Genomic DNA, 14,190 nt, shown 5'->3' on the forward strand with positions numbered 1-14,190 from the left:
CCAGAAGTCGGTGTCCATTTTAGACATCCTTGATGCCTTTTTTACGTTTTACCTTTCAGTCAGAAGCTATTGGGAACACACGTGGGATAAACACAAGATGAAATGGAAGTGTTGTCCAAAGACTGTCCAGCACTGTTTATGTTGGGGAACTGCTGGAAATGTTCCACAACTAGTAGCTTCTCTTTAAATTGCAAGGGTAAACAACGCATTTGCATGCATAAGGAAGAAAAGAAGTCCCAAGACACTTGTGCGAGTGGCAGATTTTGCAAGACCCTCATCAAAGCCGGATCACCCGCAGTCCGAATTCCTCCACTGTCACCTCACCCAGCCGCGCCGCAGAGCGCAATGGCCTCGCAGAAGAGAGATACTGCTCCGAGTAAAACCGCAGCCACTCCTGCGTAGAGAAACTCAGGAACACCGAGAACAGGAACAAAGGCTCTTTTCACAGGGCTTGCCACTGCGACGTGCTGACTTAATAGCAGAAGCGTTCCTCCAGGGAACAAAACAGCAGTGCGTGGGCAAGGACTCGCACGTACACTTATCCTGATGCCTGCACAGGGGATAACACGATTGCAGGCATGCCTGGGACCAAGATGCTGTCACGAACTGAACAGCTCTGTGTGCCTGCTGTGGAGAAGGGCTTTGAGAAGACAGGTAACTGTGCCAGGTGAGGAGTGGCCTCATGCCAAGGAGGGAGGTGACCCTCATGAGGGGCAGCAGAGCATCCCTTACTGGTGCCAACCATCGGCTCAGAGGAGAAGACTCACAGAGACTGCCAGGAATGAAAATTGTCCTCTGGGTTCAGGAACTCACTGAATACTGAGGTCCAGAGGAGAGAGGCATCTTCTACTCCCCAGCACACTCACCTTCAACCTGTCACCTGTGAACCCTTAAAGGTCTGTAAGATACACCACCAGGGACTCGAAAAACTGTTAACAAACAAATTAATTTTGGGCGTCTGCATTACATAGTAAGCCTTAAAGCATGCATCTACCAATGTATCCTTCTCTCCCAGAACTGGCCATAGCTGTGAAAAAACAAACAAACAAAACCAGGGGTTTGTTTTTTTTTTTAACCAATTTTCAGCTAGTGACTAAGCTGCAAATAAAATTAATTGTTTCTGGTCTGTCAAAAATTTTTCCATTTCTTTTTTTTAAAGCAATGTAAGTTGGAAATAGGCAAAGCCCAAGTGCTCTGCTTTGAAAGTGTCATAACAAAACCATGGACTGAGAATAACTTGGCATCTTACTCCTTTAGGATAAATCTCCATCTGCACTGTGAGGGCAGTGAAGCAACACGGCCATAGAGAAAGTATGAAGACAGACACAGTGATTGCTGGAGGGATACCACTCCCCTGCCATCTTTTTGAAGAGAAGGAAAACAAGCCTTGAATCCCAGCCACAGCACTTTGTGTTATTTATTTTAAGACTGTTCCTGTAGCATCAAGTAAATAGATGACTGCTGAAGCACAGGAACTGAGAGGGATGGCCAGGCGTGCTCAGTGCCTGCTCTCTGGCAGTAGCTGGCAACAGCTGCCACCACAGAGTGACTACAACCCTGCAGAAAGCAGATATGAAGTGGCTTTACCCCAGACTAAATTTCCTCCTAATCCCTTACAGCTAGAGATCAGCTTAAACTCTAAAGCACAACATTCAATACCTCTTCCCAAGCTCTTCATGACCATGCATAAGTCTGTTAGATGTATTATATTGCTTACTTTAACTAAGTTCATGAACTGAGCAACTCCGTGCAATAATTAATTCCCACACAATGTTTGTTTTTGTGCCTTGTCCTAAAAAGTCACATCCTCTGGTCCAGAATTCACCCGATGCTGCACTAGAGAAAAATTTCACTGTGGATAAGTATTAAAGAGCCAGAACAAAACCAAGCTGCTCAACTGCAGAGCACAGGAAGTGAAACAAGCCTCAGGCAGACAGTTAGGAGAAAGCAAAATAAAAACCACTTATCTGCGATGGAAAATACCCAAGTGCGTTCAGAGCTGCAGCTCCTCCTCCCGAACAGAAATGCCAGAAGAGTTCTGGCAAGGCCATCCTTTCCCAGCAACTCCACAATTCGCTTGCTTACTCAGGACTTGGTGACCGTGATGGCAGAAGCTCTCATTGGTTTTTTTTATGATTAACCCCAGTTTAACATTTGTTTAATAGAAGTATGTGGGAAAGCTGATAGACAGGAAGGATCAAGTCTTCACCCCCGGATCTGTTTACTTTGTCTTCTCCTTTGTGCTCTGAAAGGCCGAGATAGGAAGGCTTGGTGGTGCAGCACATGGGGGAACGGACACAAAAGCAAAGAGAAGGTGAAGCCAAGAACTCCGACAAATCCACAAATCCCTGAGCATCAGATGTGTCTTCTGGCTCCTGTGGCAGCAACTCGGGCTTCCCCTCCAGTTCGAGAAAGGGAGTTAGCAGAAATGCTGCATCAGGAATCCTTCCCTTGACTCCCTCACTCCTTCACACACGTTTTGCTATCTAACAGGCCGCAATTAGTACATGCCAGCGGGTCACACATTTCCAGTACTTAACCTAGACACGTCTCAGGGTGGAAGGAGCACCCTGCGGGGTTGCTGCCCTGCAGAACTGGGTGGGACAGACCTAAATGAACTGCACGAGAGGAAACCATGACCGCTACCCCCCCGACCAGCTACTGCTGCCAAGCTTGGCGTTGCAACCCCTCCATCACACAAGGTTGAAAGACCGCAGAGCAATTCTGGCCTCAGGCCCAGCACCCTTGGCACAGAGTCAACGCCATCGAACACCGGTGGGCTGTGCGCAGGGAAGCATCTGCCTCCCGTCCGCACCCAGGAGGTGTGCTGGAAGCAAGGCACCTCCACCAAAAACCACCAGACACTGAACAAGAGCTAGACGCTGTCACCCTGGAGCTGATGAGACAGTGCAAAAGAAGGCACCTTCATTTAATTTCTGCCTGCACTGAAACATGGGGTACAGAGGAAGGGTAGAGGAAGCTTCGAGTAAAAACATCTACCCTGAAAGGGCTCAGCCATTGCCAGAGAAGAGCAGAGGGTGGCTGAAGGGTCAGAGCAGATGCGCACTGCTTCTGCAAACCACAAGAAGAAAAAGGCAAAATCCCAGGCGACGCTCACACAGTTGCCACCTCCGCACACTCCAAGGGATTTCCATGCAGCCATCCAAGCGGACAGTGCAGAGCCGGGCACTACGCTCAGCGCAGGCAGGCAGGACAACCAGGGACAGACAAAGCCGTGGGACACACAGAGGGTCCCGGGACGCCCGGCTCCCTGCGTGCAAGCCAGGCAGACAACAGGAGGGTCTCAGCAGAGCCACTGCAGAAGGAAATGTGCCGCAACAAAAGGAAGCACCCAGCCCCTCTAGAGACAGTCAAGAAGCTGCAAAGTCAGTTCATGGCACAACGGTCTGCAGCACCTCTGCAAAGGCAATCGTAAGAGTTGAGGGCAAGTAAGAGAGCAAATTGGGCATACACCGCTCCGGTGGGTAAAGTATCAGGGTGGAGCTGAGAAACAAGGAAGGACCAACCAGCCGGACCCAGGAGGCAAGGCCGTTTGCACAGGAGGAAAAAAAGAGTATATATAGCATGTGCTTTTATAAGAAAGCAAGCCAGGGAGATGGCAGGCACATTAACGAACATGGGCAGGGAAGGTGAAAAATTAATGTCACATGGAGGAGATTCTAGACTTGCTTTTGGAAAATGTTATCTTTCAACTAAGAATCCGGACAACTCCAACCCATTCCTTGTACTGCATGTGTGAGGGTAAATAGCTGCTGAACATGGATTTCACGTGAATTTACCCACTCCAAATCCTCACCTCCAAAATCAGAGGGAAGCATGTTCTCACCACAACGACATGCCTTCTCACAGCGCAGGCGACACACTGACAGGCATTAAATGACGCTCACAAGATCTCTATGGAGAGAGCTGGCTCATGCCTCTGTGCCAGCAGGAAACATGAGCAAGGAGAAGCTGGGTTGCACATAAATCTCCTCCACATTCGTAACAACCACCCCGTTGCAGAGCTGCTGTCGTGGTTTAACCCCAGCCGGCAACTAAGCCCCACGCAGCCGCCCGCTCACTCACTCCCCACGGTGGGACGGGGGAAGAGAACCGGTAGAGTAAAAGTGAGAAAACTCGTGGGTTGAGATAAAGACAGTTTAATCGGTAAAGTAAAAGCCACACGCACAAGCAAAGCAAAACAAGGAATTCATTCACCACTCCCCATGGGCAGGCAGGTGTTCAGCCATCACTAAGAAAGCAGGGCTCCATCACACGTAATGGTTACTTGGGAAGCAAACACCATCACTCTGAACGTCCCTCCCTTCCTTCTTTCCCTCCCCCCCCAGCTTTATATGCTGAGCATGACATCATATGGTATGGAATATCCCTTTGGTCAGTTGGGGTCAGCTGTCCCAGCTGTGTCCCCTCCCAGCTTCTTGCGCACCCCCCACCTGCTCGCTGGTGGGGTGAGGTGAGAAGCAGAAGAGGTCTTGGCTCTGTGTAAGCACTGCTCAGCAGTAACAAAAATATCCCTGTATATCTACACTGTTTCCAGCCCAAATCCAAAACATAGCTTCATACTAGCTTCTACGAAGAAAATTAACTCTACCCCAGCCAAAACCAGCACAGCTGCTCTTGGGTTTGCTCTCCCGACCCACTGTCCGCTGATTTCCATCAGCTTTGGAGCAAGCCCTTCACGTAGCTGTTTCATGTCACGGCCTGCTGGAAAACCGTCTCCTTTCAGGGATAGAAAAGTCTGCTCCTGTTGTGTCCCTGCAGCCCTGAAACATAGTACTGCGGTGGCAAGCAACGTGCCGCAGACCTTGTAGTGAGTTTGCAAGGTGTTGGGAATGCAGCTTGTGATGCTCGCTCCGAGTTCTTCTTGACCTACCTGCAGCCTTGTTTCATTTGGTTTAGCTGCAACAGCAGCTAAATTGCAACAGCAATTATTCTAATTGACCAGGTAACCATGGCTAATTTTTTTTTGTGCTTATCTTTTTATGCTACCATCATGGGTTTACATAGCATAATGAGGTAGTATGAAGAAATACAGGCTTGGTATAAGAGGCCTTGAGAAGTGGAGGCACGGGACGTGGCATGAAGGAGAACAGGCATGCGATGACAAGAGATGGAGTACAGGCTGGAACTGGTGTCCCCAGGCTGTGAATGTCCAGTAAAAGAAATGTGGACCTGACGCTGGACAAAAGTGGTAACCAACCGGTCCTCATTCTGTCTTTTTCTGTAATAATTAGATTTTAACTAATAAGATTAGAATGTTAAGGGCTCAATTATACTAAGAATAAACTCTTGTCTCTCTCTCTCTATAAGGTGTGCTCCCTTTTTCCCCATAAACAAGGCTTTGGGCATTAACACTGTTCTCCACTAAAGACTCATCACCCTTTACGCAGGCACGTCCTCAGCTATCACAGCATCCCTTGTAAGCACAAGACCTGCAAGGCTCTCCCCTCAGCTGAGCCAACAGATCACTGCTCAGGCTGGTACTTCTGTATCATCTAACAGATGCAGCACTTCTCTCCCTATCTTTACAACATCTCTGTTCAGAAACTACCAGACCATATTTCTCCCAGATCCCTCCCCAGATACAGTGGTGCCTGCGTTTCAAAAGCCCATCGCTCAACGTCTGGAACAACAACTCCTGTAAAACCCATCATCGACACATGGCGTTTCTCTGACGCATTTTAGGGATGCCTGGCAGAAACATTTTTCCAAGAAGTCTGATGCTATCTTTTGCCACAGCAAAACAGCCTGCTGCTTTCTAAACAAAGGAAGCCAGTTCTTTTTACATCAGAAAAAAAATCACATCAAGACCTCCTTTGGGAAGCAGCCTTTTGCAAATCGTTTCTAGACATTTTCCTAATATAATGCCGTATATGGGCTTTGACAGTGCCTGTTTAGGAGGTTCAGCACAAGACATGTTCTCTGCTGTCTCAGCACTAAGGCTGGGTTCAGTATTTCTTGCAGCAACCAGTTTATTTCCTGGAACCATAGTTTGGATCAGGCTGAAACTATTTGAAAATTCAGGTCAAATGCCCCAAACAGGTTAGTTTAAAAAAAAACCAAACAAACAGATCTGGGCATCTCTCAGCCCAACACCCTCATATCTTACCTCCTAGGTGTTGCTCTATGTGAATTACTGTGGAGCACCCACGTTTGAAGCCTGACTCTAAACCTTGTGATCACAGCGCTGCCGGGCACTGCCGTCTTGAGACGTGAGTTCAAGTCCCCTGGGACACAGTAGGTCTCCACACCCACCCCTTTTTCCTGGGTCAGTGTTCTGGCCACAAGGATAATGCACAAACCTATTCACTCCTCACTGCAGCTTCTCTGACAGTGTCTCAGTTTAACCGTCCATTTCCCTCACTTTTTGTTAAACAGAGAAAACACGTGTTTCTTTTTTTCACCAAAAGGAAGACTCAACATTTTTTTCTATTTTAGTGAGAATAGCTGAAAAATACAAAGCTCAACGTGAGGCTTTTTTGGCTGTAGGTTCAATTGCTAAACTGAGCACAATTCTCCAGCCTTCCTGCAGACATCCTGAACCCACGGCAAGGAAAACCCCTTGTGGCCTTTCTCAGGTGAGAAAGTGAAAAGTCCCTGAGCTGCCTTGGATGGGGAAAGCCGAAAGCCTGGGCAAGATTTACTTGCAAGTTCAACCTAGGAAGCCAACACTGGAAAGAAGGAAAAGAGTTTGCTGTCAATGAGAAACACCTTCCACATTGCACACACTCGTAAGTACCCACATGGTTTCCAGCTGCAATCTTCACAGTGATCTCTAATACAATTTCAACTATTTCAGCTCGGGCAGAGGAACCACCATCCGCTGGCTTGTTAAAGGCACAGCTGTGATGTGGCTAATGAGAATGTCCAACCATGTCTCCTCTGCACATTCCCACCTACCTAGGACCCTAGGAAAATCTACCTAGGACCCTAATTTCTGCCCCCCCAGCTTCTACTTTCCTCTCCCTACTTTGTATTTTGCATTTTGAACATTTCCTCGCCCTGCAAAATTTTCTGCACTGGAGTGAGCTCCTTTGTAAATTAAAACCCTTCTGCTAAGACTCAGCCTGCAACTCTTTGCAAAAACAGGTTAACTAACACGTACCGCTGCCTACTGCTTTGCACAGCTCCCTTTGGCAATATCCATAGGATTTCGCAGCGCTAGGGAACACCGGCTCACAGGCGGCTAATTTGTGGAGACTGTGGTAAACAAGGGAACACCGGAGAGAATAAATAACCCCATGTCGGACAGAGGGAGGTCTGGCATAACTTCAGCTGCTGTGTTTAACATTCCCTGTTGCTGAGCTTACAGAGGCTGCAACCCCACAGCTCCAGCCACCAACTCTGCCTGCTTAAATAAGGCACTTGATAATATAGTGCCCTTTAAAACCCAGGCTCAGCAACACGTTGGTGAATTCCTCCACAAGGTTTCAAAGCTCCTGGACCCTGACAACATCCCCAGAGCAGGACAAAGCGCACCCAGGTGGGTTGGACCCTTCTGCTGGCTGCTCACGGCAGCACGCTCCTGTGGGCTAACTGCAACTTTGCCACTGCGCTATCAATGGGTTTATGGTGGTTTAGCCTCTGGAGAGCCAGACCTCTCTGATAACAGATTAGCTTTGTTGTCCCTGCTTTGCTGCAGCCACCAAATCCCAGGAGGGTTGCATGCCCTGTTGTCACACAGCAGCAAAAAAACACTCTCCTGCCTTCTCATTCAAAACTGGAGATAACATGAAACTTAGTTGAATTTCTACTTGATAAAAAAGAAATCCAGAGGGAGGAAAAAAGCAGAAGAGGGGCCAGGGAACCATTTTTTCCCCTAAAAGGCCGAGTTGCAACATCCAGAGAGACAGGATAGCGAGTCAGTGATTTCATCAGTGAAAAAGATCATTACAGCTGAGCTTGTGAGGGCACCAATCACCATTCAATCAAAACTGAAATGTTTCACCCATGGCTTTGTGTCTCTTTGCCAATACGGAGATGTTTGAATTCCTCTCCTAGCAGAGGGCACTTGAACTCAGCAGCATGAACACAACACACCTTGCTGGCAGGTGTGCATGGGGATGTGGACTGACTTACAGCACAGCCCCACCAGCTCTTTGCCCGCTGCAAGTGAGGCTGTTAGTGGGGCAGCAGAGGAAAATGGAGCCTCTCATTTCTCCCAAGGATGAGCAAGCTGGGACAGCACTTTCCAATGCAGCTGCGTTTTCTTGCCAATGCACGGCGGAGGCCCCGCTGATGGAGGCTTTCCCCTTCCTCGGGGAGGAGGAAGCCTGTTCCAGCCCTTTTCCTGCACGGCCGCCTGCTTCCTTTGCGGGCTGTGATGGGAACGGGGCCAGCACTCAGCTGTTTTCTTGCCCCTGACAGCTCCCCAGAGGAGAAGGGAGAGCACCCATGCCAGCAGCCACATCTTTCCTTGTGCCACCCAAGGCTTATCTATAAGGAGAAGAAGCTCACAGCAGCAAGCTTTACCAAGCAGATAATGCAACAGACTGGTGCCTTGTACTTCTCTCCACATAAGCCCTGGACACCTCCCAGCTGAGATTCCAGGACCTTCCTCAAAGCTGGTCCATGAGGCAGTGGCCAAATTAAAGTCTTTACCTTCCTAGCACACAACTTTAAGGCTGCTGTCCCATTAACAGCACATCCAGATCCTAAGGAAAGGGGCACATCTTCTCTGCCACCGACACCCGTTTGGGTCCTCCTGATGTCCAGCATCCCTCTCACTCCCTCTGTACACTGGGGCTGGCGTGCAGAGGCCACCCTGCTACAGAAGGCTCTCGGAGGATTACTCAACCGGCATCACAGCTTCTGAGACACCTCTTTCTCTTTTTTCCCCTCACAAAACTTCTAGCTAAAACAAGACGCTACTGCAAAAAGTTTTCAACTAAGCTCAGCCTCAAAGGGAGGTCAGTGCCAACACATCTTGGAAAGCTTTACTGTCCCATTTAAAACCTTTAAAAATGTACCCCAAGGATCACAGGAAAGGCAAATCTTTTGGTTCTTTCCTTGCGTACACACCCGTATAATATCACTGTTTTCAACAAAGCTATTCCTGACTTAATGAGATAAGCAGAGAACCAAGTGACCTGTTTTTACCACGTGGTAGGACCAAAGTCTCTTGAGAAATTGTGTCACTGGAATGCAGTCACATCTCACCAAGAGTATCAGGCAGAAACAGGAACATGGCTCTCAAATACAAGCAGAAATCTGAAAATAGAGGTTGCCAACTTGCCTTTCACTTGGATGTTCTTCCTTCTGGTTGCTAGTTACCGTATCTTTGTAAGGCTGCACAAAGAGGGATTCAGTCTTCAGATGTGGGTTACTTGTCTTCAAGCCGCAGCAACCACAAATCCACAGGCTGAAAATATGCTTTCTTCCAAATACATTTTGGCATGGCCAAGAAAAAAAAAATGTTCTGTTGCGCTTCAGAAAGGCCTTCTCGTATCTCCAGAGATCCTGAGAAGAAGGTTTGAGGGTCTGGAGCAGCTCAGCACATTTCAAGTAGCAGTCTAAGGGGGAGGCTAGAGTTGCCTTAAATATGCTATCTGATGGGTTGCTTTCCTTCTCAGGTTAATCAGAGCACAATTCCCACCTCTGACCTACCCCCAGTTTCACACCTGGGGCTCGAAGAGACTGGTCAAAGTACACACACTCTGGGAGAACCTTCTATTCCATCTCCTTTCCTACCTCCAGAATGGCAAAAGCAAAAGTCAAAGCATTTAGCCAAGCTACCCAGCTGGTTACACCACATTTGTATCATAACATGCCTACACAGCCTGCCAAATAACAACACGAAGATTAAAACCAATCCACTTCTTCCACAGCTTTGTATCGGATAGTGTTTATTTCTGTTGCATGGAGCACTAACCTCTCAAAGCTATTTGTACACCCACTCCTCTCTGCTGACCAGCTTCCTCACTCCAACGAATAATGGAGGTGAACCAGACCACCAGAACTTCCTTAGACTCAAGGAGCTCCAGGAATCCCAACTATCAACAAGCTACATAAAACACTTCTACAGAAAAGTAGAAAAGAACCAGACGCCAGGACTTCCTATGTCTCTTCTGCTTTCTGATCCAGAAGATCAAACATCAGCTCCCTAAAATACACCCTGAGGTACGCACAAGTCTGGAAAACCAGAGAGATGCTAGAGAGACAGATGATGTAAAAGGCATTTTTGCAGGCAGGCCTGTCTCCTAAATGAAGACACATTGCAGGGAGAAGAGAAATAAGCTTGAAAACTGCCACATTCTAACAGACCCTACAATCTATAGAAGCAATTACAAGGTGGCGTCACTCAGAGGAGCCTCAAGGTTGTCCTAAACTGCACTGAGGATGGGGAAGAGGAACACAGGGAGCTTCAAATCCCCTCCAGCCAGGACTCGGTGTCATGCTATTGACTGTCAACACAAGATGTCTGCACCAAGCTATTTGCTGCTGTGCTGAAACTGAAAGCTGCTCACGGAAATTTTCCTGTCAACACTTCTAACGAGCCAAAAGAAAACTGGCAGGTGAGAACAAGCCAGGGAGATAAAACAAGCCTTTCTCTTCTAAAAGCCCCCACTTAAAGACAGGGAATCTACAAGCAGGCCTGATTAATGCCATGACCAGAAGATGATGCCAGATCTCAATGTGAAATTTTCAGTAGCTGTCGCTACCTTACATTCAGTGTACCTCTCACCCTGTAATGTTTATTATACAGGTGTCAAAGATCAGGGAGCCCTCTCCATGAAAAGGGAAGAATATCATTTCTCAGTGGGAATATGCCTCCGTTTTTCAGCAGATATCTCATCATGACACCCCAGTGCTGTGTCCTATCTTGGAAGAAAGCAGAGTTTCACACAGGTCCGATTTCAGAGCAGCAGCTCTTCTCCCCGCCCCGCCGCACTGCCAAGCATCGTAAAGCATCGTCAGAAGGTGCCATACCTGTACGTGACATGCACTGCTGTGCCAGGTTCATCTCTCTCCCAGATCAAAGCCACTCTGTTCGGAGACTTTTCGACGTGTTGATCCAAGCAATTTACTGTAAGAAAACGGAGCATTAAACAAAGCCTGATCATATGGCAAGGTGCTCTCTCTGAACTTAGCTTGGTCAAGCATAACACCAAGCTAGTCTGAGATGAAACATCATTTGTTAGCTAGCTAGCCACACACTCATTTATAACACTGGAAGTGATAGTATTTGTAGCACTAGTAAAACTGTCCTTTGCCATATCTGTAGTATGCAAATACTACAAAAACTATACTTAATTTGTACAGCTGCCTTAGAGATGGCATCCCCAGGAGAAGCCTCAGCTGATTCAGCTCAGCTTAGCTCCACTGGCTAAAGCTTAAACCAGCCCAAATCTCTCCCCTGCTCCCAGCAGCACAAAGACAAGACATTCTTTGATGTTTTTGCTCCCCAGAGCAGCATTTCACTGCATAAATCTGACAGACTGTCTTCCCCAGCTTGCATTTTTAGTACTGCATCATTTTAATTTTCTAATTAAAGCTCATGTGAAACATTTTTATTCCCGGGTATAACAGAAGTGCTGAATCTCAGCTAAGAGAAATATCTAAAACTTTAGGATCTAGAGTAAACTCCAAGAGTAGAGACACCTACACGTTACCAGACATCTGGGAAAGATGAACATGTCTCAAGCTCTGTACTACACCTCCTGGAACTTACAGATATTAAATGACCTTCTGAAGGTGCATCTCTCCACCCCAACAACTTGAGGTAGAGGGAACCTGAACAACTACATGAGATGCTCCCTCAGATTTAGGGAGAGCACCTACCCTCAAGAAACTTACAGAGAATCCACCCAAGAAATCTGCCTGCATGTTCAGTAGCAACTTGCCTGATGATTAGAGATTAACCTTGTAAAGTATTAATTCCAAGCCTAAACTATGCTTATTTATTTCATTATAATCTTCCAAAGGCAGTTACTTTATTTCAATAGACAACTATTAAAAACCAGTCAGGCATACTCTGTATAACTCAGAGAAAACCCATAAAAAATTGCTGAGTTTCATATCATATTTCCTGGAAACATTAATACTGCTGGGGAAGGATTTCATTTTTCCAGACAAATTACATGCAATGAAAGCTGTCTATTGCTGTCACGATTTGTGAAGTTCTTAAAATTCAATTAAGTTTACTTATAAACCGCAGCCTGGGAGTCAGCTTGGGCTGTTCAGTGATCACAGTCAATTTACAACACCACAGGGAGGGTGGGAACGAGTCCCTGAAGGTGCACAGGGATAGGAACCCCTCAGAATTTGGCATATTTCATTACAAGAACAGCTATCAATCTCAAAAATATGAACAAGCACCTTTCAGCTGTTTAAAGTCTATTTTTTTAATGTAAATTCCTGCAGCAATACTATAAAAATAAAAGAGAGAAAGCCATTTCTCAGGCCATCCTAATACAATATAGGAGGACAATAATAATAATAATTCCCCATAATAACGGGGAACACTTTAAGCAGTTATACACTGGTTTCCTCTGCCATCCATCCGTAGGTAGTTGGATCTGTGGTGGCTTGGTCCACGACCCTTAGCAACTCCAACCTCCAAACTCATTGCAGCAACACCCTCACAGATTGCAACACACTACAGTAAATCACATTAATGGGGATTCATTGCTTAAGCAGCATTTCTTACTTGTGAGCAGCCATACTAGCCTTCAGAGGGAATTTATGTCGCAGCCAGCCCCAGCTGAGCCCAGTGAGAGCTTTAGCTCTTTGCTCAATAAGAACTGGCAGGTGAACCAGAGCCAAATGCTGTTATTTCCTTCCTGATCTCAGGCTTGCAAGGGCCTTTTGCTCATTTTACAAAATAGAATTTTGTGACCTTCCCCTTACTACTATACCCTAATGGTTTCTCCGTAAGTTTTCTTGCCCCCTCAACAACGCTTGGAAACAATTCGTTTCAGCAAGACATGCTCCCGAGAACCCAGTGCCCTGGCTGGAAGTGCAGTAGTTCGTCGGGTTATTCTCCTGGCTGGGAGATACAGTGCAATAAACTCAGAAGCGCTGAAGCTCGGATTTCCCCCAAATCCTACCGCAAGCTCTCCTCAAGCAAAAAGCAGCAGATGACTGAGTTGCCTGTGGTCCAGCTGTGTTGGGAGATGAGCACACAAGATGCTCTGGATCAAGGGCCTGAACTGTTGCCATGTTCCCGTAACCAGTGTTCAAATCAACTGATCAAGGGACAAAAACCAGAGGCTCCTAGCAGAAAACTCGGCTGTGGACAAGTACCATCTTCATCATGCTTTAAAAGCAGAAAACCAGCAATAGCCAAATGGTTTCACTCTGTTTATCTGTGTTTCAGAGGTCTACAACTTCTTTTTACCTATGCAAACAACACTAAGTGGCATTTAGTTAGTGCTTGCTGAAAAAACAGACACAAGACATGATCAAAAATCAGGCCCAGCAATACCTGTATTTCAGACACCTGACACATGTGGGATGCAGAAGAAGGTGCTGATCCCACTGTAGAGAGGAAGGAAACAGACCCCTGAAAGTCTATGTGCTCAGCCAAGATCTTCCTTTCAGTAGGAATCAATGAAAACAGAGTCTGGCTAAAATCCCTCCAATCGATGGGTGCTGGAAGCAGGGCTGTACACACACCTCTGTCAACTTGGAATCCACTGCTGGGAATCATCTCCTGGGAGGAGATGCTTCCCTGCATTCTCTGGAAGATCTGAGGAGGGTTTGCTCTTTTGTTGTGAAAAAAGATGGCCAGAGATCGTTACAGCCCCTGCACTACCGAACTGGTGATTGAAGCACTCTTCCAGGAATGGAAAATAAAGGTAAGAAACGTACATCCCTTTTAAAAGACTTCACCACCGAGCTGTACCCTAGAGGAGGCTAGGGCTTACTCCCACTGGATGAAGCAGGGCCACAGCACAGAGGAGCCTTCAAGGCAGATACGGCCAGGAAGAAGCTCAGAGGTAGTTGGGACTGTCACGGCAAGTTTTCCTCTTCCTTCACGTGAAGTGGTGAAGTTGGAGGAAAAGACCGAGCTCCTCGTTCAACAGAGAGAAGAAGCTGCAGCTCCCCCCGTACGAGATGGGGCTCGCATCGTCCCTCACCTCCGCCTCCCCGGCGGGTCGTCGCAGCGGAGCCCACCGCGGGGCCAGGCAGGTCCCCATGCAGGGCCGAGGTCGCGGCACCCCGGCC

General features: G+C 47.3%; 1 protein-coding gene across 1 annotated transcript in view; it reads right to left on the reverse strand.

Moving 5' to 3' along the window:
• The window catches only part of ACSS1 (acyl-CoA synthetase short-chain family member 1), a 31,812-nt gene extending 20,728 nt beyond the window's left edge, over positions 1-11,084 (reverse strand). Inside the window, exon 1 of the mRNA XM_010282369.1 lies at positions 10,951-11,084. Coding sequence (XP_010280671.1) covers positions 10,951-11,084 — 134 coding nt within the window. The remainder of the gene's footprint in view (positions 1-10,950) is intronic.
• Positions 11,085-14,190: the final 3,106 nt, after the last annotated feature.

The sequence above is a fragment of the Phaethon lepturus genome, unplaced genomic scaffold (assembly GCF_000687285.1).
Source record: "Phaethon lepturus isolate BGI_N335 unplaced genomic scaffold, ASM68728v1 scaffold13772, whole genome shotgun sequence".
Taxonomy (NCBI): Eukaryota; Metazoa; Chordata; class Aves; order Phaethontiformes; family Phaethontidae; genus Phaethon; species Phaethon lepturus.